Raw genomic sequence first — 23,189 nt, forward strand, 5'->3', positions numbered from 1 at the left:
GGTGAGGTTTATAAATAAATTCAGATAATACGGACAACCCCATTAATGTGAAAACTGATTATGCTTTATGATCATGCACAATAGAAGGTATTATTTATCCATAATTAACATTAACATTAATTAACATTAATTAATAATTAATAATGACCTAATATGTAAAATTGTCTCTATGTAGTGACCGGGCCCAATTGATATGAAGACTGATAAAAAATGAACGATTGATCTCTATCATTTCAGTTAATCAATTAATAAACATATCCAACAAAGAAGGCTGCTTTTATGCAGTGGTTGACACATGATAGAGTTCTACATTAATTGAAAAACTGATTGCTATTATTGGAATATCATTCCAAATGATTCAGTGTCTGGATACTGCCATTCCTTACCTGTGGTACACTAAAGGTGGACCATATTGAACGATCATCTTAAAATATGGTAATATACAGTAAATTGGAATTATAAATAAAGATTTTTTTTCCCTTTTGAGTCACCTGGTAATTAAAATGTTGGATTTTATTTGATCTTGTTAAACTCCTCTCAAAACCAGATTGTTCATTTTGGCTGAAGTACTCATTTAACCCTCACTAAGGCTAGGTACACACTGGGGGCTAGATTTACTAAGCTGCTGGTTTGAAAAAGTGGGGATGTTGCCTATAGCAACCAATCCGATTCTAGCTTTCATTTATTTAGTGCTTTCTACAAAATGACAGCTAGAATCTGATTGGTTGCTATAGGCAACATCCCCACTTTTTGAAACCCGCAGCTTAGTAAATCTAGCCCTGGAGGTTTTTCAGCCAATCATTGGGCCAATTAGCCGATATACTACCATTTGGGCAGATACCTTGTTAGTGTATATACTTACACAATGAACGACAGTCGTCCCAAAGTACCGTTCGTTTCATTTGGTTGGTCGGCATGTTTGATAATCCCGTTTGAATCACCTTCCGATAATGCAGTGTGTATGCACTCACTCGACTGTTGGCCAGTAGCAGATCTCATTACTATAGCTGATCTCAGTAACACAGGTTTCTTTACTATCACAGATCTCAGTGTGACAGGTCTCATTACTATCGCGGATCTCAGTGTGACAGGTCTCATTACTGTAGTGCAATGTTTCCCAACCCTAGTCCTCAAGTACCCCTAACTGCAGGTTTTCCAGATGACCATGTGATATCATTATACCACCTGTGGATCTTGCAAAATGTGTCAGTCAGTAATGATTACACCTGTGCTCCAGCAAAGAGATATGAAAAACATGCACTGTTAGGGGTACTTGAGGACTAGGGTCGGGAAACACTGCTGTAGCGGATCTCAGTGTGACGGGTCTCATTACTGTAGCGGATCTCAGTGCGACAGGTCTCATTACTATCGCGGATCTCAGTGTGACAGGTCTCATTACTGTAGCGGATCTCAGTGTGACAGGTCTCATTACTATCGCGGATCTCAGTGTGACAGGTGTCATTACTATAGCGGATCTCAGTGCGACAGGTCTCATTACTGTAGCGGATCTCAGTGTGACAGGTCTCATTACTATCATGGATCTCAGTGTGACAGGTCTCATTACTATAGCGAATCTCAGTGAGACAGGTTTCTTTACTATCGTGGATCTCAGTGAGACAGGTTTCTTTACTATCGCGGATCTCAGTGAGACAGTTCTCTTTAGTATCACGGATCTCATTGTGACAGATCTCATTACTGTCGCAGATCTCAGTGTGACAGGTCTCATTACTATCATGGATCTCAGTGTGACAGGTCTCATTACTGTCGCAGATCTCAGTGTGACAGGTCTCATTACTATTGTGGAGCTCAGTCTGACAGGTCTCATTACTGTAGCGGATCTCAGTGTGACAGGTCTCCTTACTATAGCGAATCTCAGTGTGACAGGTCTCATTACTATCATGGATCTCAGTGTGACAGGTCTCATTACTATAGCGAATCTCAGTGTGACAGGTCTCATTACTATCATGGATCTCAGTGTGACAGGTCTCATTACTATAGCGAATCTCAGTGTGACAGGTCTCATTACTATCATGGATCTCAGTGTGACAGGTCTCATTACTGTAGCGGATCTCAGTGTGACAGGTCTTATTACTATAGCGAATCTCAGTGTGACAGGTCTCATTACTGTAGCGGATCTCAGTGTGACAGGTCTCATTACTATCATGGATCTCAGTGTGACAGGTCTCATTACTATCATGGATCTCAGTGTGACAGGTGTCATTACTGTAGCGGATCTCAGTGTGACAGGTCTCATTACTGTAGCGGATCTCAGTGTGACAGGTGTCATTACTGTAGCGGATCTCAGTGTGACAGGTCTCATTACTGTAGCGGATCTCAGTGTGACAGGTCTCATTACTATAGCGGATCTCAGTGTGACAGGTCTCATTACTGTAGCGGATCTCAGTGTGACAGGTCTCATTACTGTAGCGGATCTCAGTGTGACAGGTCTCATTACTGTAGCGGATCTCAGTGTGACAGGTCTCATTACTATCATGGATCTCAGTGTGACAGGTCTCATTACTATCATGGATCTCAGTGTGACAGGTGTCATTACTGTAGCGGATCTCAGTGTGACAGGTCTTATTACTATAGCGAATCTCAGTGTGACAGGTCTCATTACTGTAGCGGATCTCAGTGTGACAGGTCTCATTACTGTAGCGGATCTCAGTGTGACAGGTCTCATTACTATCATGGATCTCAGTGTGACAGGTCTCATTACTATCATGGATCTCAGTGTGACAGGTGTCATTACTGTAGCGGATCTCAGTGTGGCAGGTCTCATTACTGTAGCGGATCTCAGTGTGACAGGTCTCATTACTATAGCGGATCTCAGTGTGACAGGTCTCATTACTGTAGCGGATCTCAGTGTGACAGGTCTCATTACTGTAGCGGATCTCAGTGTGACAGGTCTCATTACTGTAGCGGATCTCAGTGTGACAGGTCTCATTACTGTAGCGGATCTCAGTGTGACAGGTCTCATTACTATCATGGATCTCAGTGTGACAGGTCTCATTACTATCATGGATCTCAGTGTGACAGGTCTTATTACTATCGCGGATCTCAGTGTGACAGATCTCATTACTGTAGCGGATCTCAGTGTGACAGGTCTCATTACTGTAGCGGATCTCAGTGTGACAGGTCTCATTACTGTAGCGGATCTCAGTGTGACAGGTCTTATTACTATAGCGAATCTCAGTGTGACAGGTCTCATTACTATAGCGAATCTCAGTGTGACAGGTCTCATTACTATAGCGGATCTCAGTGTGACAGATCTCATTACTGTAGCGGATCTCAGTGTGACAGGTCTCATTACTGTAGCGGATCTCAGTGTGACAGGTCTCGTTACTGTAGCGGATCTCAGTGTGACAGGTCTCATTACTGTAGCGGATCTCAGTGTGACAGGTCTCATTACTATCATGGATCTCAGTGTGACAGGTGTCATTACTGTAGCGGATCTCAGTGTGACAGGTCTCATTACTGTAGCGGATCTCAGTGTGACAGGTCTCATTACTGTAGCGGATCTCAGTGTGACAGGTCTCATTACTATCGCGGATCTCAGTGTGACAGATCTCATTACTGTAGCGGATCTCAGTGTGACAGGTCTCATTACTGTAGCGGATCTCAGTGTGACAGGTCTTATTACTATAGCGGATCTCAGTGTGACAGGTCTCATTACTGTAGCGGATCTCAGTGTGACAGGTCTCATTACTGTAGCTGATCTCAGTGTGACAGGTCTCATTACTATCATGGATCTCAGTGTGACAGGTCTCATTACTGTAGCGGATCTCAGTGTGACAGGTCTCATTACTATCGCGGATCTCAGTGTGACAGATCTCATTACTGTAGCGGATCTCAGTGTGACAGGTCTTATTACTATAGCGAATCTCAGTGTGACAGGTCTCATTACTATAGCGGCTCTCAGTGTGACAGGTCTCATTACTGTAGCGGATCTCAGTGTGACAGGTCTCATTACTGTAGCGGATCTCAGTGTGACAGGTCTCATTACTGTAGCGGATCTCAGTGTGACAGGTCTTATTACTATCGCGGATCTCAGTGTGACAGGTCTCATTACTGTAGCGGATCTCAGTGTGACAGGTCTCATTTCTCTCATGGATCTCAGTGTGACAGGTCTCATTACTGTAGCGGATCTCAGTGTGACAGGTCTCATTACTGTAGCGGATCTCAGTGTGACAGGTCTCATTACTGTAGCGGATCTCAGTGTGACAGGTCTCATTACTGTAGCGGATCTCAGTGTGACAGGTCTCATTACTATCGCGGATCTCAGTGTGACAGATCTTATTACTATAGCGGATCTCAGTGTGACAGGTCTCATTACTGTAGCGGATCTCAGTGTGACAGGTCTCATTACTGTAGCTGATCTCAGTGTGACAGGTCTCATTACTATCATGGATCTCAGTGTGACAGGTCTCATTACTGTAGCGGATCTCAGTGTGACAGGTCTCATTACTATCGCGGATCTCAGTGTGACAGATCTCATTACTGTAGCGGATCTCAGTGTGACAGGTCTTATTACTATAGCGAATCTCAGTGTGACAGGTCTCATTACTATAGTGGATCTCAGTGTGACAGGTCTCATTACTGTAGCGGATCTCAGTGTGACAGGTCTCATTACTGTAGCGGATCTCAGTGTGACAGGTCTCATTACTGTAGCGGATCTCAGTGTGACAGGTCTTATTACTATCGCGGATCTCAGTGTGACAGGTCTCATTACTGTAGCGGATCTCAGTGTGACAGGTCTCATTTCTCTCATGGATCTCAGTGTGACAGGTCTCATTACTGTAGCGGATCTCAGTGTGACAGGTCTCATTACTGTAGCGGATCTCAGTGTGACAGGTCTCATTAATGTAGCGGATCTCAGTGTGACAGGTCTCATTACTGTAGCGGATCTCAGTGTGACAGGTCTTATTACTATAGCGAATCTCAGTGTGACAGGTCTCATTACTATCATGGATCTCAGTGTGACAGGTCTCATTACTATCGCGGATCTCAGTGTGACAGTTCTCATTACTGTAGCGGATCTCAGTGTGACAGGTCTCATTACTATCATGGATCTCAGTGTGACAGGTCTTATTACTATCGCGGATCTCAGTGTGACAGGTCTCATTACTGTAGCGGATCTCAGTGTGACAGGTCTCATTACTGTAGCGGATCTCAGTGTGACAGGTCTCATTACTATCATGGATCTCAGTGTGACAGGTCTCATTACTCATTACTGTAGCGGATCTCAGTGTGACAGGTCTCATTACTATCATGGATCTCAGTGTGACAGGTCTCATTACTGTAGCGGATCTCAGTGTGACAGGTCTCATTACTATCATGGATCTCAGTGTGACAGGTCTCATTACTGTAGCGGATCTCAGTGCGACAGGTCTCATTACTGTAGCGGATCTCAGTGCGACAGGTCTCATTACTATCATGGATCTCAGTGTGACAGGTCTCATTACTGTAGCGGATCTCAGTGTGACAGGTGTCATTACTGTAGCGGATCTCAGTGTGACAGGTCTCATTACTGTAGCGGATCTCAGTGTGACAGGTCTCATTACTATCATGGATCTCAGTGTGACAGGTCTCATTACTGTAGCGGATCTCAGTGTGACAGGTCTCATTACTATCATGGATCTCAGTGTGACAGGTCTCATTACTGTAGCGGATCTCAGTGTGACAGGTCTCATTACTATCATGGATCTCAGTGTGACAGGTCTCATTACTGTAGCGGATCTCAGTGCGACAGGTCTCATTACTGTAGCGGATCTCAGTGCGACAGGTCTCATTACTGTAGCGGATCTCAGTGCGACAGGTCTCATTACTGTAGCGGATCTCAGTGTGACAGATCTCATTACTGTAGCGGATCTCAGTGTGACAGGTCTCATTACTGTAGCGGATCTCAGTGTGACAGGTCTCATTACTATCATGGATCTCAGTGTGACAGGTCTCATTACTGTAGCAGATCTCAGTGTGACAGGTCTCATTACTGTAGCGGATCTCAGTGTGACAGGTCTCATTACTGTAGCGGATCTCAGTGTGACAGGTCTCATTACTATCATGGATCTCAGTGTGACAGGTCTCATTACTGTAGCGGATCTCAGTGTGACAGGTCTCATTACTATCATGGATCTCAGTGTGACAGGTCTCATTACTGTAGCGGATCTCAGTGTGACAGGTCTCATTACTATCATGGATCTCAGTGTGACAGGTCTCATTACTGTAGCGGATCTCAGTGCGACAGGTCTCATTACTGTAGCGGATCTCAGTGCGACAGGTCTCATTACTATCATGGATCTCAGTGTGACAGGTCTCATTACTGTAGCGGATCTCAGTGTGACAGGTCTCATTACTGTAGCGGATCTCAGTGTGACAGGTCTCATTACTGTAGCGGATCTCAGTGTGACAGGTCTCATTACTATCATGGATCTCAGTGTGACAGGTCTCATTACTGTAGCGGATCTCAGTGTGACAGGTCTCATTACTATCATGGATCTCAGTGTGACAGGTCTCATTACTATAGCAGATCTCAGTGTGACAGGTCTCATTACTGTAGCGGATTTCAGTGTGACAGGTCTCATTACTGTAGCGGATCTCAGTGTGACAGGTCTCATTACTGTAGCGGATCTCAGTGTGACAGGTCTCATCCACCTTGTCTGTCTGCTGCTGATATTGTCCCACTGTCTTTATCATGATCCATGGTCTCTGTCAACTCACTGTAGTTGCTGTATATTCCCCTTATCATGTTGCACTGTCTTGATCACCTTAGTATAACTGCTGCTCATGACAGGAACTGCTGTCATCCATTCAGCTGATGGTGATGACAGAGGAAGAGCACAGATCTGAAGGTAATCGATACGAACTTCTGTCGTTTGTAAAATCTTTAGTGATAAATTGGTCGAAACTTTTTGTAGTGTGTACCTAGCCTAACTTACATCCACAAAATTGGCTGTTCTTTTCATTTCAGCTGCCTTTTTATAAAAATAATATGGTTTAGAAAGACTAATCTACAAAATTAGTGTCTGTCTTAGCAAAGCTGACCTCTGTCCCTGAACTGGCTTCTTGTTCTGTGTCTTCTAGTATTACACATATGAAGCTGTATTTAACAGCACTATGGTCCACTCTCTACCTGTCCTCATTAACACCATCAGTAACACTCTGCTCAGGCAGCTTAATGTGAATGAAAGCATCCAGGTTTTCAGCAGCCCGTTTCCTAAGGTGAGTGATCCTTTTCTCCACAAGCGATGTTAATGGCCAGTACATGGATATGCAGTGAGAATAGTTTTCTCGCAGAGCATGTCCATGTATGTACAGTGAGAGGGGATAATTCAGTTAGCTGCAAAGTGTTTCTGGAATGTCCGTGAGACACGTCGTCGCGGAGATTTTACAGAAATCTCTGCTTATTTTTCGAGGTGCGAGGAAAATTGATCAGAGATTTCTACCGTAAGTGCCGACTTGTGGCGACTTGTGACGATGTCCACGCGCCACATCGCCGGCAATTTATTTCCCCCCGGAAAATGTAAATTCTTTTAAGAACCTTAAGAAATTGTCACTGTTTGCATAGTCGTGTAAAGTCATAATCTTACATTATATACTTTCTGTCTTACATATTTATGGTTCAAATGAATTTTTGACAGACAGGAATGTTGTAATAAACACTTTATTGCAAAGCAAGAAAATGTGTTTTAAATGTTTGTTGCTCTAAAAAGCAATTACTATTAATGTGTGGTACAATCATAATATCATTTTATCGCGACAGGAATATTTGGACGCATCATTTAAAATCAGTCTGTATTTTCTGCTTATCTACTTGGGAATCATTGCTGCAGGCATGCTGCCATACTTTGCAATGGAGAACACATACAACCATAAGGTAAGAAGAACCAGAGCTCATTTATGCAGGTAGTTACACCTCGTTGCCCCACCCGTCTGAGATGGTTTCCATTGAGCTGAGAGCTTGTCAGCAAGGCTTGTAAAGGGATCATTGATCCATATGATGAGCACTAGAGAAATACGTATTGGACATTCACAGCACCATGTCTAGGATGCAGAGGGGTGCATAGATTGAGAAAATAGTACAAGATGGCACCTGTTGCCTAAGCAGCACTAAGACTGGTAGTAAATTGGCCATTTGTGATTCTTAATGGGACAAGGCATACTGATTATTGTGCACAATATGCATATTTTTGTGCATATTTATACATCTCAAGATGTGTCCAGCTCAAAAACTTTGCGTCAGGCATAACAAGTGTGTATGCTTATGCCCCCACGAGAGCATAGAGATGTGGCTTGACAGTGTTATTAGTAAATGCAAAATTCACACTTTTCATATATAATGTAACTAAATACAAACACAAATTAAATTAAATATAAACATCTGTTGTTTTTCCCTTTAAAACCCCAATGGGAGTTGCCTTTTAAAAGCCATATCTGCAGATGCACCCTTGTCTAGCTTTGTCACCTCTCCAGGTGTAAAGAGATGCAAGTAAATGATGCATACAAAACGCAAAAAAATGCTATTTCTTTGGCCTCCATTGGGGAACACCAGGGACACTGCGGGTATAGAGTAGGGCAGGGTGAACTGGCATTTTAAGAAACTTCTGTAATCTAGCCCTAGTTCTTCCTTCTCTATATCCCACTTCCTGTTTCCTCAGTTTAGTTTAAGTGCTCAGCGAACAGGCTGTGTTTGGGTTGTGCTGCAGTCCTATTTTGTTTCATTCATTTCATTTTCATTTATTTTACAGTTTTTTCTACATCGGAGACTTCTGCCTCTTGTTCTGTGACAGCCTCACTGGTGGCTCACAGAGCCTCGTCCACGGCTGTCAATCACTAGATCCTGTGTGGCGACAGTGCACAGCACAGGTGGCTGTGCGCTGTCTGGAGAGGGGGCCCCAATTAGCTCTCTTAGGAGCCAGGCATAGTCACCACAGGCTGTGTCAGTCATCCATTGCTGCACCTGCAGATAAGCAGCTGCGGCCCACTGTGTGCAGGAGGGATTGCAGCAGGTAAGTGTACCCACTCCCAGCACTGTGCTGGGAGAAGGGTGGGTTGAAACCGCAGTGTGTCAAGTTGGCTGCCTCTTACTAGGGGCAGTCATTTGTTTAATTTAAAAAAAAAGTGGAAAATTATGCTTAGGGGACTAGGTCAGGCAGCAGTCACTGTAAGACATGTGAGACCCTGCTAAGCATTGGTTTAATGTAGGGGGCTGTCCTGCCGGGTGCCTGCCAATCCAGTGCTGGACCCTGGGGGGGGAGGTGTTTTTCATCTCATGCACTCCCTCCTTGGTGGTCTCTCACTCCTTGTGTGCAGACACCAGAATAGGCAGCCATTGTGCAGCCCCAGCTTCGCTTTTTTCTGTCCCTTGTCCTGTAAGGTAACTGGTTTGGGGGGGGGGGGGGGGTTGTCAGGGTATTTATCCCTTAGATTGTTGGGGCTACTTGGCTGTATTGCTTGCTCACTTTCTGTGCTTGATTGTGTGCTGCTTGTCTGTGTGCTGCTTGTCTGTGTGTTTTGTCCCATCTGTTAACATGTCAGATGGTGGAGATCCTTACAGGGGAAGGCAGGGGGGACTTCTATGTTGAGGTTCACTTGTGCCACCTGTAATGCTAAGTCTGGACAGTCAAGCGCAGATGCTTTGTGTGCAGCCTGCCAGTCTAGAGATCACATGCCGTGTGCACCAGGGGATTCTGGTTCTGACTTGGCGGAGCCTATCGGGGCTCGGTCTCTGACTAATACTGTGGCTGAACTTGCCCAATTGGTGTAGTCTCATACTGTGAGCTGTCCTTCTCGTAATCCTCCTGTCTCTGTAGCGAGTGAGGTGGATGCTGTTCTTGGCTTGCTAAGTCAGGGTCTGACTGGACATATGGCGTTGGATTCCGAAGAACCGGCATGGGTACGTGGAGTTGTGTCCTCAGTACGGGGTTTGGGTTCTGTCTCCTCCTCCTTAGAGAGGATGTGGCAATCCACTACGCCATTCTTCTCTCATAAGCGCAAGTGGGTGGCGGCACCCTTGCAGGGGCATGAGTCAGATTCTGACTGTTTTTACCGTGAGGAGAGCGAATTGGCAATTTATTCTGACGTGGACACTTCTTCTGTTGTGAAAGAAGTCCATCCTGGCCATCAGACTGTGGAGGAATGAATACGGGCGGTGCGTCAGGTACTTGATATTTTGATATTCCTGAGAAGGCAGTCCCTGACACTGCCGAGCCAGAGAAAGCAATCTTTGTATTTTCCCTCTTCTTCCCAATTGGAAGATTTGCTGGTTCCTTCTTGATCTTCACTGGATTGTAAGTTCAGGTGTCTGCTCGGCTGAAATCGTGTTATCCCTTTTCCCCTGGGATGCAAGTTTTGGGAGAAAGGGGCTTTGTGCAGTTTCTTCTGAGCATTCCCACTCGAAGTTTAGGATGACCGCAATGTCTCCGGTTTTCCCAAAAGAGGTCAGAGAAAATAGGATTTTTATACTTATGTGAAATCCATTTCTTAGTCCATTGGAGGACACCAGGTGCCCAATCTTGACTCTCTAGTTTCTCCTACTGGTTGACATGTGTCACATTTAGCTGGAATAGTTATGACAGTTATGGAGCCTGGACAATGATGAAAACACAACAGTTTTATTGAACAAACATAATCCAAAATAATGCAGGAAAGGTACAAACCAGGTATAGCTGATTATGAACAGATATCCGGGTGTGGGTGGAAACAGGTAAGTAGCAGAAAATACATCAGGTACATATGAAATAGCTGAGTGAGATGAATTGCCTGGAACAGGTTTGACAGCTAGCAGCTTGCAGAAACAAGGGAAACAAGAACAGTAACAATAATGACCAGCAATGTGCATTGTGGGAAGCAGGCATAAATTGGCAGACACAGGTGCAGCAGTTAAAAGCAGAAGGTTAACTCCTGCTAGTGAGGGGAAATAGGCAAAAGTACAATAGCAGCCCCTCTGGTAAACCAGGGGTACTGCAGGCCTAAAATAATAAACTGAGTCCAACATTAGTCCAGCAGACAGGAGTTGCAGAGGAAAAGCTGCATCCTGGGGCGATGCTGCAGTGCAGGCGGAGGCAGAACCTGTCAACATGTTGTCTTGTTTTTTTAAGAGAATGTTGTTTTTTTCTCTTTTCCTGGTGTTCACTCTATTATTCTCTCTATTATCTCCACTTTCTGTAGGCTTGGTTCAACATAAACTGAGGAAACAGGAAGTGTATACAGAGGGAGGTGCTAGGGCTAGTTAACAGAAGTTTCTTAAAGTGCCAGTTTGCCATGTTCTATTCTATACCCACAATGTCCACTGTGTCCCCCAATAGGCTAAGAGAAACGTATTTTACGTAAATATAAAAATACTATTATGTAGCAGTGTAGCTTTGGGGTGCAGCACGGAAATACGAATCTTACGCAAAAAATAATAGATGTACATCCAACTCTGAATGAGTCGCTATTGATTTTTTTTTGTGTGTCTGTTTTAGTAACATCCAATCTTAAGACCTTAATTTCACAATTAGCTATGTGTCGGCTAACCAACAATAACTTTGTTATTACTGTACTTTGTGTGCACAACTGAATTTTATCTATCTAGCAAATAAGTACATCTTTTCATGATTTTTCTCATAGTTTTATTAAGTGCTGACAAACAGGTTGGTTTTATACCTTTTTCTAATATTTAGTTTAGTTTTTTAGTTTTATGGGAAATACCATGCAACATATATTTTCTTTACAAATATGATTAAAACTGTGAGGGAGAGGTGATAAAAAAACAAGTGGTAGAAATACTATATAACAGGTACTATGTTAAGTATTTGATAAATGTTTATTAATAACCCTTACCCATTGTGTTTTCCACACAAGGTGAAAGCATATACTCAGTTAAAGATGTCTGGACTGTACCAATCAGCCTACTGGGTGGGACAAGCAGCAATAGATATGCCTTTGTTTTTTCTGATTCTTGTCATTATGCTGGGAACTTTGTTTATCTTTAACAAAGGAATCCATCTATACGTTGGAACATTTTTTACCTTGGTAAGTTTTGTAGGCTACAGTTTACTTTGTGATATGCTTTCTCACTGTTAGTTAACGCATTTTGCAATGTTTTGAATGCATGACATTTCTTTCAGTAGTTACAATAAATCAAATTTATAGTAGCAAAAACGGTTTTTGGAGTGACATTCTATTATGCTCTTTCAGTAACTTAACATCATATAATCCAAAGGAATGGGATGGTGGGAGGTATTGTATTCACACAATCATAAACTAATCCATTTCCTGTCTCATATATTGTATTCCACATGCACTACCTATGCTAAAATTGATAACTGGGTAGGAGACAAGACCATATATGTGCAGACAGCATGCAGTGATTTCTCAGTTAATTGGTTGAGGCTATATAATATAATATGTTATAATATAATTGACTCTGATTATACCAGACAGGCTGATTTATATACATGCAAGGGAGCTGATTTAACAGAAGCCAACGTGTGTACTCATTGGCTTTGGTCACATTGCTCATGTAACGTTTTCACTATTGAATAAAGAGCTAACTTAAATTTCATTGTAATGACTGATGTTCGTTGGGAGTATTTGAGAAACGTTCCTTTTTTTAATTTCAGATGTTCTGCTTAATAGGCTATGTGCCTGCATCTGTGCTTCTGACCTATGTGGTTTCTTTTACCTACAAGCAAATCCATGACACTCGACAGTGGTGGTCAATATTCTTTTCAATGGTATGTACAGTACAAGACTTTTCCTGTTGAGTGATTTATAGCTGTATCAAGCCTTTCATATTTTAACATGTTTTGAGACTATTCTCGCTTGGGTAATGTTTAACAGTGAATTAGGAGACCTCTTTGGTTTCAGTTTAAGGAATTGCTCAGTAGTCAAGAAAATTGATGAATTGTAGGAAACAATCATTAAGATTGGACATAAATTGGAGACAAAGAAGGGAGATAGCCTAGACATGATGCACTCGTTGGTGTCATTTAAGAATTCCAAGATTCGGTGCAGTATCCTCTTTGGTGACATCACATTCCTCGCTTTGTTCTGATGCATCCAGATTTCCACCAAGGTGCCTTGGTTTGTAGAGGAAGATGGCAGCATTTGCGGAGGAACAGAAATTTCGACGGGCCTTTGGGGGAGGAGTTGGGTGAAGTGAGTGTCCCTTGCTAAGTACACAGTAGGTGCACCTAGTTACTTTTAGTGGGACATATTTTGCATCTTACAATTGCATGTCAGTAAATTTGCACTTTTTTTTAAACAATATATTTGAACAAACTAACAATTAAAGCTAAACAACATCAATTCACAAACAAACACGCTAATCTGTATAAGGCAATTAATGTATAACAAAAGTTCTGTATCGCTATACAGTGGGGAGCAGTGTCGGACTGGGGCATGAACGGCCCACCGGGGGACTGCAACATTATGGGCCCATCAGAGGGTGTGTGGCCAGCCATCATAAAGGCAAGACCAGACACTAGAGGGGGTGTGGTCAGCCCATGAAGGACAGCTAGCACAATAGTGTGGTATATAAAGAATGCAGTGTGTATATAAAGAGTACACAGTCTTGACCTGGCCCTTTAGATTGGGCGGAACAGTCATCAAAAATCGGGATTGTCCCACTAGTATCAGAACATTTGACAGACTGTCCTACCTGTTCTTGTCACTTTCAACACCTGTGGCTGCTGGTTTCTTTAGTTGCGGCTTGTCTGGATCCTGGAAGGTTGGGGACCCTATTTGGGAAAAAAATGGATACATTTAGAAAATTATGACCAGGCCTGGTGTTAAATCAATAGGACCCACGATTAATACTTGTGCCTTCTCCCCCCTCTTTTTCATCACTCTGTCCTCTTCTGCCCCCCTTTTCTTCATCATTCTGTGCCTTTCGCCCCCCCTCTTCTTCATCACTCTGTGCATCCCCCCTCTTCTTTTTCTTCATTACTCTGTACCTCCCCCCTCTTCTTCTTCATTACCCTGTGCCTCCTCCCTCTTATTCTTCATTACTCTGTGCCTCCTCCCTATTCTTCATCACTCTGTGCCTTGCCCCCCTCTTCTTCTTCATCACTCTGTGCCTCCCTCCTCTTCATTACTCTGTGCCTCCACCTCTTCTTTTTCATTACTCTGTGCCTCCCCCCTCTTCTTCTTCATCACACTGTGCCTCGCCCCCATCTTCTTCATCACTGCGTGCCTCACCCCCCTCTTCTTCTTCATCACTCTGTGCCTCACCCCCTCTTCTTCTTCATCACTCTGTGCCTTCCCCCTCTTCTTCATCACTTTGTGCCTCGTCCCCCCTCTTCTTCATCACTCTGTGCTCCACCCCCCTCTTCTTCATCACTCTGTGCCTCACCCCCCTCTTCTTCATCACTCTGTGCCTTGCCCCCCTCTTCTTCTTCATCACTCTGTGCCTCCCCCTCTTCTTCTTCGTCACTCTGTGCCTTACCCCCCTCTTCTTTATCATTCTGTGCCTTCACACCCTCTTCTTCTTCATCACTCTGTGCCTCCCACCCCTCTTCTTCTGCATCACTCTGTGCCTTTCCCCCTTCTTATTCATCACTCTGTGCCTTTACCCCCCTCTTCTTCATCGCTCTGTGTCTTGCCTCCCTCTTCTTCTTCATCACTCTGTGCCTCCCCTTTTCTTCATCACTCTGGTGCCTCTCCCTCTTCTTCATCACTCTGGTTCCTCTACCTCTTCTTCATCAATCTGTGCCCGCCCCTATTCATCATCACTCTGGTGCCCCTCGCTCTTCTTCATCACTCTGGCCCCCCCTCTTCTTCTTCATTACTTTGTGCCTCCCCCCTCTTCTTCATCACTCTGTGGCTTGCCCCCCTCTTCTTCTTCATCACTCTGTGCCTCACCCCCCCTCTTCTTCATCACTCTGTGCCTCGCCCCCCTCTTCTTCTTCATCACTCTGTGCCTTCCCACTCTTCTTCATCACTCTGTGCCTCGCCCCCCCTCTTCTTCTTCTTCTTCATCACTCTGTGCCTCACCCCCCCCCTTCTTCTTCATCACTCTGTGCCTCGCCCCCCTCTTCTTCTTCATCACTCTGTGCCTTCCCACTCTTCTTCTTCATCACTCTGTGCCTTCCCACTCTTCTTCTTCATCACTCTGTGCCTCGCCCCCCCTCTTCTTCTTCATCACTCTGTGCCTTAACCCCTCTTCTTCATCATTCTGTGCCTCGCCTCCCCTCTTCTTCTTCATCACTCTGGGCCTTCACCCCCTCTTCTTCATTACTCTGTGCCTCCCACCCCTCTTCTTCTGCATCACTCTGTGCCTTTCCCCCTCTTATTCATCGCTCTGTGCCTTTACCCCCTTCTTCTTCATCGCTCTGTGTCTTGCCCCCCTCTTCTTCATCACTCTGGTGCCTCTACCTCTTCTTCATCAATCTGTGCCCGCCCCTATTCATCATCACTCTGGTGCCCCTCGCTCTTCTTCATCACTCTGGCCCCCCCCTCTTCTTCTTCATTACTTTGTGCCTCCCCCCTCTTCTTCATCACTCTGTGGCTTGCCCCCCTCTTCTTCTTCATCACTCTGTGCCTCACCCCCCCTCTTCTTCATCACTCTGTGCCTTGCCCCCCTCTTCTTCTTCATCACTCTGTGCCTTCCCACTCTTCTTCTTCATCACTCTGTGCCTCGCCTCCCCTCTTCTTCTTCTTCATCACTCTGTGCCTCACCCCCCCCCTCTTCATCACTCTGTGCCTCGCCCCCCTCTTCTTCTTCATCACTCTGTGCCTTCCCACTCTTCTTCTTCATCACTCTGTGCCTTCCCACTCTTCTTCTTCATCACTCTGTGCCTCGCCCCCCCTCTTCTTCTTCATCACTCTGTGCCTTACCCCCCTCTTCTTCATCATTCTGTGCCTAACCTCCCCTCTTCTTCTTCATCGCTCTGTGCCTTCACCCCCTCTTCTTCATTACTCTGTGCCTCCCACCCCTCTTCTTCTGCATCACTCTGTGCCTTTCCCCCTCTTATTCATCGCTCTGTGCCTTTACCCCCTTCTTCTTCATCGCTCTGTGTCTTGCCCCCCTCTTCTTCTTCATCACTCTGTGCCCCCCCTCTTCTTCATCACTCTGGTGCCTCTCCCTCTTCTTCATCACTCTGGTGCCTCTCCCTCTTCATCAATCTGTGCCCGCCCCTATTCATCATCACTCTGGTGCCCCTCCCCCTCTTCTTCATCACTTTGTCCCTTTCTGTTTCCCTCCCCTTGTCTCCGTTCTTTTACTTACCTTCATTTTGGCTTCTTTCATCTCATTTCTTCTGTTTGCTTTCTTCTGTGCTGGGTCTTCTCTGCGCCGCTCCTCACTCAATGCCGGGGGTGACTTGATGACGTCACGCCCGACATTCAATGTGAACGGAGCAGAGAGGAGGCAGGAGGGGCACCGGCGCCGCGACGTGGTAAATATATATATAAATATTTTTTTTATTTAAAAAAAAAAAAAACAACCTGCTCCCCCCACCAACGAAGGGGGCAGAGTTTACAGGGGTCGGAGCTTACCAGGGGATAGCCCGGCTTCCCGGCTGGCCAGTCCGACCCTGGTGGGGGGGGTAAAACGATACAAAGAATACAAAACATAGGAAAATATAACCAACTAGAAGCAAAACAAGAGTATAAAACAAGGATTAGCAACCTTAGCACATTACGAGCAAAATATAATAAACATAATGTATTCATTCCTGTTACTATGCTGGAAACAAACCAGCAACTTGATAGCAACTTGTGCGCTGGTGCATAGGTGCAGCATACAGTGTGTTGCGCGCAATAGAGGTGGCAGAGAGAACAGCCAGAAGGTAACCGATAAGGATATGCAGGTGAACAGCAAGGGGAAAGCAACAAAAACTAGAGGATAGAGACTTCTGTCATCAGAGCTTACAAATATACAATAATACAAAAAGGCAGACGAAGATAACTATAAATGTATTCTCTAAAGCAGAAAGTATTGTAAATGGCAAGCAGTAAAGCAGTATCTGTTACGATTCCTAGTAAACTCAGCAAGCAGCCACGGAAGTATAATACAAATGTCTTTATTCCAGCAAAATATATAAGCAAGGGTTCAGTTCAATGAACATGCAGGTTTTCATAAACAGGTATAACTCCCAACATAAACATGAACAGGTGTGGCAGGAAGGTACACAGAAATAACAGGTTCCACAGAATGCTAATGTAGTTTGAATGCAGGGATAAGAATGGTGAGTTACCCAGTTCCAGGATGCAACTCTGGAGCGGACTGTAAGGGCAGCGCCCCCTCTGGAGCGGACTGTAAGGGCAGCGCCCCCTCTGGAGCGGACTTTAAGGGCAGCGCCCCCTCTGGAGCGGACTTTAAGGGCAGCGCCCCCTCTGGAGCAGACTTTAAGGGCAGCGCCCCCTCTGGAGCAGACTTTAAGGGCAGCGCCCCCTCTGGAGCAGACTTTAAGGGCAGCGCCCCCTCTGGAGCAGACTTTAAGGGCAGCGCCCCCTCTGGAGCAGACTTTAAGGGCACCGCCCCCTCTGGAGCAGACTTTAAGGGCAGCGCCCCCTCTGTAGCTGAAGACTCGGGAGTACAGGCAGCGGACTCGGGAGTACAGGCAGCGGCTGAAGACTCGGGAGTAGAGGCAGCGGACTCGGGAGTAGAGGCAGCGGACTCGGGAGTAGAGGCAGCGGACTCGGGACCGGACGCAGCGGACTCGGGACCGGACGCAGCGGACTCGGGACCGGACGCAGCGGACTCGGGATCGGACGCAGCGGACTCGGGACCGGACGCAGCGGACTCGGGACCGGACGCAGCAGACTCGGGACCGGACGCAGCGGCAGGAGACTCAGTGCTGGCGGCAACTGGAACTGGCACCGCAGGACAGGCGGCAACTGGAACTGGCACCGCAGGACAGGCGGCAACTGGAACTGGCACCGCAGGACAGGCGGCAACTGGAACTGGCACCGCAGGACAGGCGGCAACTGGAACTGGCACCGCAGGACAGGCGGCAACTGGAACTGGCAGATTAGGCTGAAGTAAAGCAACAGGAGGTGACGTGCAGAACAATCCAGGGTCTGGAGAGGAGCACACTGAAGACTGCTCCATAGGATGTTGTGGTCTGCGGAGCGGACAGCCTTGTAAGAAATGTTCGCCACTGGCGCAGTAGAGGCATAGTTTACCAATCCTTCTGCGCCATCGTTCCTCCTCAGTGAGATGGGGACGCAGGTAGCTTGGTCGTTTAGAATCCCTAATGGTAGGGACCGCAGGCAGTACCATAGATGCAGCACCACTGTCAGAAAAAGTTCTGGGAAGATTCTCTGCGGTCTGCATGCTTTCACTAGAGGAGTTTGTTGCTTTAAAATCAGAATTAGTGTTGAATCTACTTAACACAGCAGCAGGAAGGGTTTTAAGCAGTTAAGCAGAGTGGATACCTGTATGATTTGATAGCGGAGCTGAATAATGTCCATCTGCGGTATTTGTAGTTGTGGATTAAGTGACATGGTCTCAATAGCCAAACACAGAGTTCAATACAAAAATACTAGGAATCCCGGGACTAAGCAGAGGGCGTGCAGTCAGCAGACCAAGATTGTATGGCAGTTCATCATGTTACGATTCCTAGAAAACTCAGCAAGCAGCCACGGAAGTATAATACAAATGTCTTTATTCCAGCAAAATATATAAGCAAGGGTTCAGTTCAATGAACATGCAGGTTTTCATAAACAGGTATAACTCCCAACATAAACATGAACAGGTGTGGCAGGAAGGTACACAGAAATAACAGGTTCCACAGAATGCTAATGTAGTTTGAATGCAGGGATAAGAATGGTGAGTTACCCAGTTCCAGGATGCAAAAGTCTGTCCAGGAAGCAAACAGAGTCCAGGCAAAGTAACTGACACAAGCAAATAATCAAGGTCCAGAAGTCAGGCCAAAAAGTCAGGGCAACAGGCAAAACAGCGTGGTCCAAGGTACAGGCAAATCATTTGGGGTTCTCAGGCAAGCAGGCAAGGTCCAAAGTACAGGCAGGGGTCATAACACAGAAGTTCAGTCCAGCAGGTATATATCAAATAACACAGGAGCAGGTTAGCAGCAGCCAGGAACAAACGGGATGAACTGCACAGAGCACAGCTGGAGGCAGGTATTTAAAGCAGTGTGACAGGTGCAGTTCTAATTAGGCCTCAGGCAAGAAGATTAACTCCTTCAGGCATGCTGAAGAGTTTAGGAACAGAACAGCAGCACCTCTGGTGGTATAAGGTACTGCTGCTCGATACAAAACACAGGAAGAGTTGTAACAGTATCCAAATAAAAATTATGTGTCATATGCAACAAAATGTCCTTTTGCAGTTACCAGTAATGAGGGGGGAAAAAGGTAATACAGATTCATGACAGACAAATAATCATGAAAAATACCCTCTCTATATTACTAACTAACCACATTAAATAGTCAATATGAAAGGAAAGTGAGATATATGCCATGAATACTACTTAACTACTTCTTCTTCATGTGAAAAATACTAAACTTATTATATGCAAAATATGCTATGCCAATGAAAATGTGCAGAGAAAGGTGACATTGCAGCAGAACAAAGCAATGTGCTGCATGGAAGACTGTGCTGAGTGTACAGCCGCTGTAGGGTCAGGACCCTGATGATGCTTCCAGAGACTCTTGTGTTGGTTATTGATGACTTCAGTGCATTAGAGTCTGCAGTCCTCTCCTATTCTGCCTCTGCTTAATGACTTGCAACGTTAAAATTGCCCCAGTTTTATAGAATAATGTGTAATTCATATAACGAATAAACGTTTCATTTTTCTTTTCTACTGCAGTGAAAGAGTACAAAGCTCATCACAGATCTTAGCTGTGAACTGAGAGCTAATTACTTGCCATCTCATATGTCTGTAATGCTAATTCAAAAATATACATTTTAAAGTTTAATAGGGTGGAAAATATGTAATTGATATACGGTTTTAACATATTTGTGCTATAGGACAGCGGATACATAGAGGGAGAGGGACTAAAAGAATACTCTTCACACATATGTTGTCAGGGATGTAATATTACTCACATGTTTAACAAGGCAAGCTACACATTTCTTCTTTACAAAGGATTTCCTATGTACTACTTAATAATTATATGTTTCTTTTTTCCATCCTTTAGGTGTGTTTAATTACTATCACTGTTAACGAGCTAGCCTCTGTCATAGGAAATGAATTGATATCTACAATTTGCCATGACCTTTTTTCTATATTTATTCCAATCTACCCACTCCTTGGCTGCCTGATCTGTTTTTTAAAGGTAAACAGTAGTATTTCTTGATTGACCTCTTAGGGGTAGATTTACTAAGCTTTCTAAAATGGAAAAGTGGAGGTGTTGCCCATAGTAACCAATCAGATTCTAGCATTTATCTAGTAACTTCTAGAAAATGATAGCTAGAATCTGATTGGTTGTTATGGACCACAACTCCACATTTTCTTTTTAGAAGGTTTAGTAAATCTGCACCTTAGTGTTTCACCTTAATCACATACAATTATTGTTTACATTGTGTTTTATAGCATGGAATCATAAGATATTGGTAAGTAGAATGCCCACAGGGTAGCAAAACAATACAATGTTTTTTAAATCAAATGTATCTTAGAACATGTGTGATTGCCTCTATGTAAGAGTAAATATTCTGAATGGGGTTGTTTGGTCCACTTGTATTAATAGCAAATTAACACTTTTGACTCATAACTCACCATATTCGAATGTCTCCTTTAAAAACACACACACACACACACTTATAAAGTGTTATAAGTTTTACAGAAACCCTATCAACAGCAATTGTAGCTTTACTCTGCAGATTAAAGCTTTTTAATTGTATAAGTTTATTTGGCAGGAAATAATAAGAAGAATTTAACAACAGTTACTGAACATACTCCTCCTACTTCTACTACTATATGTTTGGATCTGAGAATGTAGAGAAAAGTTTGGGGAACTTTGACTGATTCTTTTCTAGAATACATACCTTGAGTGTTCTGTTCTTAATGTTAGTTTTGTAGACTTTTGAGACTGCTTTTGCCCATTTGTCTTAAGTCTGCCAAAACGTTATTTCATAAGAATAGCGTCAAATTGTCTTTCGACACAGGATGATTTTGTAAATTGTCCGTATTATGCTGCTTTAAAGAAATACATTGCATCCCGTGTGTTTTCCAAAGCGTTTTCCTGCCACCAGATGGTACCCTGACAGAATTGTATTACGCATGGCAGATGAATGAAAATTATGCAGCACATCTATAATCATATTATAATGTTTTCCTCCAGGCTTAATTTAGTCAGTCAGCAGCATCCAGAGGCAGGCTGAGCTGGGTGGCAGGGGGCATCCACCCCCCGGGCCGGTCCTATAGTGGGCTACCATTAGCTGGGTGCATTTTTTTTATTTTAAAAAAGCTCCTAAAATTCTGCTGGTTAGAGCCTTACCCCCCGGGCTAAAATTTGCCAGCCCTCCACTGGCAGCATCTGTAGTTTGAGTGGAAGTAACTGTTGTCACTTGCAAAAATATATATATTGCTGAATACCACTCAGACCACAGATTCTGCTCTATGTAATTTATGGGTGTCAACCATGCTAATTAGCCAGCCCTCACAGACAGATGGGGGTTGGCACTCTGTTTATTGTTTCTCCCCTTCCTGTACAGGCAGCATCCCTGTACTGACCAGCCTAGGGCTGGTATTCACAGCAGCATGAGGATGTTCGTGGTCTCCTTGTTATAGTGGAAACCAGCCAATGCTGTTTAATGCTGGGACTGGTTGAGGATTTGGGGAGCAGGGCACTCTCTCGAGTATTTACTTATTAGTTTTTTGTATTACACCATGAAAAGCTCCCAGAAATTTGCTAGAACTCATCATTGTGGTCTTAATGGAGGCAGCTGTCCATCCCTTTGCAGTTCTCTGCATGGAGAAATCGTGCTGCATGTGTTAAGCAATGAATCGATCAGCGTTGAAAAAAAATGTGACACTTAAACATCTGCCACTGCTAGTCATACATCAGAACATATATCTATTGCATGTGTATGTACAAATGGTTAAAAGTGAGGTAGTTAATCATCTTTGCAATTGGCTGACTCCAGGAGCACACCAATCAAAACAAATGGTGCTGGCAGAGTCTTCCTATATTCATTCTTTACTTTTGTCTTATGCTTGCTGCTGCCCAGTCATCCTGTTTATTAGGCTGACACACGAGTTAAATCTATCAGCATCACATCACTCATTTGTCATCACACTTTCCGATTGTGTATAAATTTACTGTAGTCTTGTACGCCTTCACCTTGTCTGGAATAAATGCACTTCACATAGTGTGACAAGCCATCTTTTCTCCCTATCTGGTAACATTAGTGCCTTCATTTAATTAGATTTTATTATATCTGGTAATGATACAAAACCATTATTTATGTATTTATGGGAATATCTTACGGCGCTCTGTTTATTTAGTGATGTTGAAAAGCTGAGCTATAAAGTGAAACCACCAGATCAGACTATAATAATGTATGTAATGATCATATATACTGCAGTGGCATCGTCTGATCTAAAATGGCAAGGAATATCCGTCTTGATTTCATGCAGACCTCAGTTTCAGATAGTAATTAATGTAAAACATCCCTAGCACTTTTGTTTCCTCACATCAGTTGTCACACATTGTTTTATAGTGGTAAATCAGTTGTTTGTCATACCAGTGCTTATCAGTGATCCTGATGCCTGCACAATTTTCAGAGACGTTTTTTGAACATTTCATTACAGCAAGATCAGATTCTGCCAAAATGATTGTCTGAAAGAGCAATAATGAATGGTTCACCCCAAAACATTTTATGACCCTCTCTGATGTAATCGTTTCTTGTAGATGTCCTGGAAAGTGTCAGGTGATGAAAACAGCTACACACAACTGGGAAGGGTCTTGGTGGCAGTTATATCTGTAAGTAAACCTCTTACCACAGACATTTATTATTGTTATTCAGTGACATGTAATGGCTTTTCACATGGACCCAAGTCATTTTAGTTAGATTGTCTGCCTAGCTATCCTGTGGCCTGTGAAGACACATGTGTCTTTATGTACATGTATTAACAAATACTTGTATAGAGTAAAATAAGTTGTAACTTTATATCTTCATTATTGCATGTACTAACAAGTCAGAATACACTTTTGCTGCAAAAAAATATTGAAACCAAATCCTAATTTCCGTTAAAAGAAACCACCACACAAGGTGACTCCCATATGTAACTGCAAGC

At 44.0% G+C, this 23,189-nt stretch overlaps 1 protein-coding gene across 1 annotated transcript in view; it reads left to right on the plus strand.

Moving 5' to 3' along the window:
• Positions 1–23,189, plus strand: part of ABCA5 (ATP binding cassette subfamily A member 5) — a 150,524-nt gene that overhangs the window by 91,242 nt on the left and 36,093 nt on the right. Inside the window, exons 22-27 of the mRNA XM_075216871.1 lie at positions 7,084–7,221; positions 7,763–7,876; positions 11,845–12,015; positions 12,606–12,719; positions 20,089–20,226; positions 22,804–22,875. Coding sequence (XP_075072972.1) covers positions 7,084–7,221; positions 7,763–7,876; positions 11,845–12,015; positions 12,606–12,719; positions 20,089–20,226; positions 22,804–22,875 — 747 coding nt within the window. The remainder of the gene's footprint in view (positions 1–7,083; positions 7,222–7,762; positions 7,877–11,844; positions 12,016–12,605; positions 12,720–20,088; positions 20,227–22,803; positions 22,876–23,189) is intronic.

This window comes from Mixophyes fleayi, chromosome 6 (genome assembly GCF_038048845.1).
Source record: "Mixophyes fleayi isolate aMixFle1 chromosome 6, aMixFle1.hap1, whole genome shotgun sequence".
Lineage (NCBI taxonomy): Eukaryota > Metazoa > Chordata > Amphibia > Anura > Limnodynastidae > Mixophyes > Mixophyes fleayi.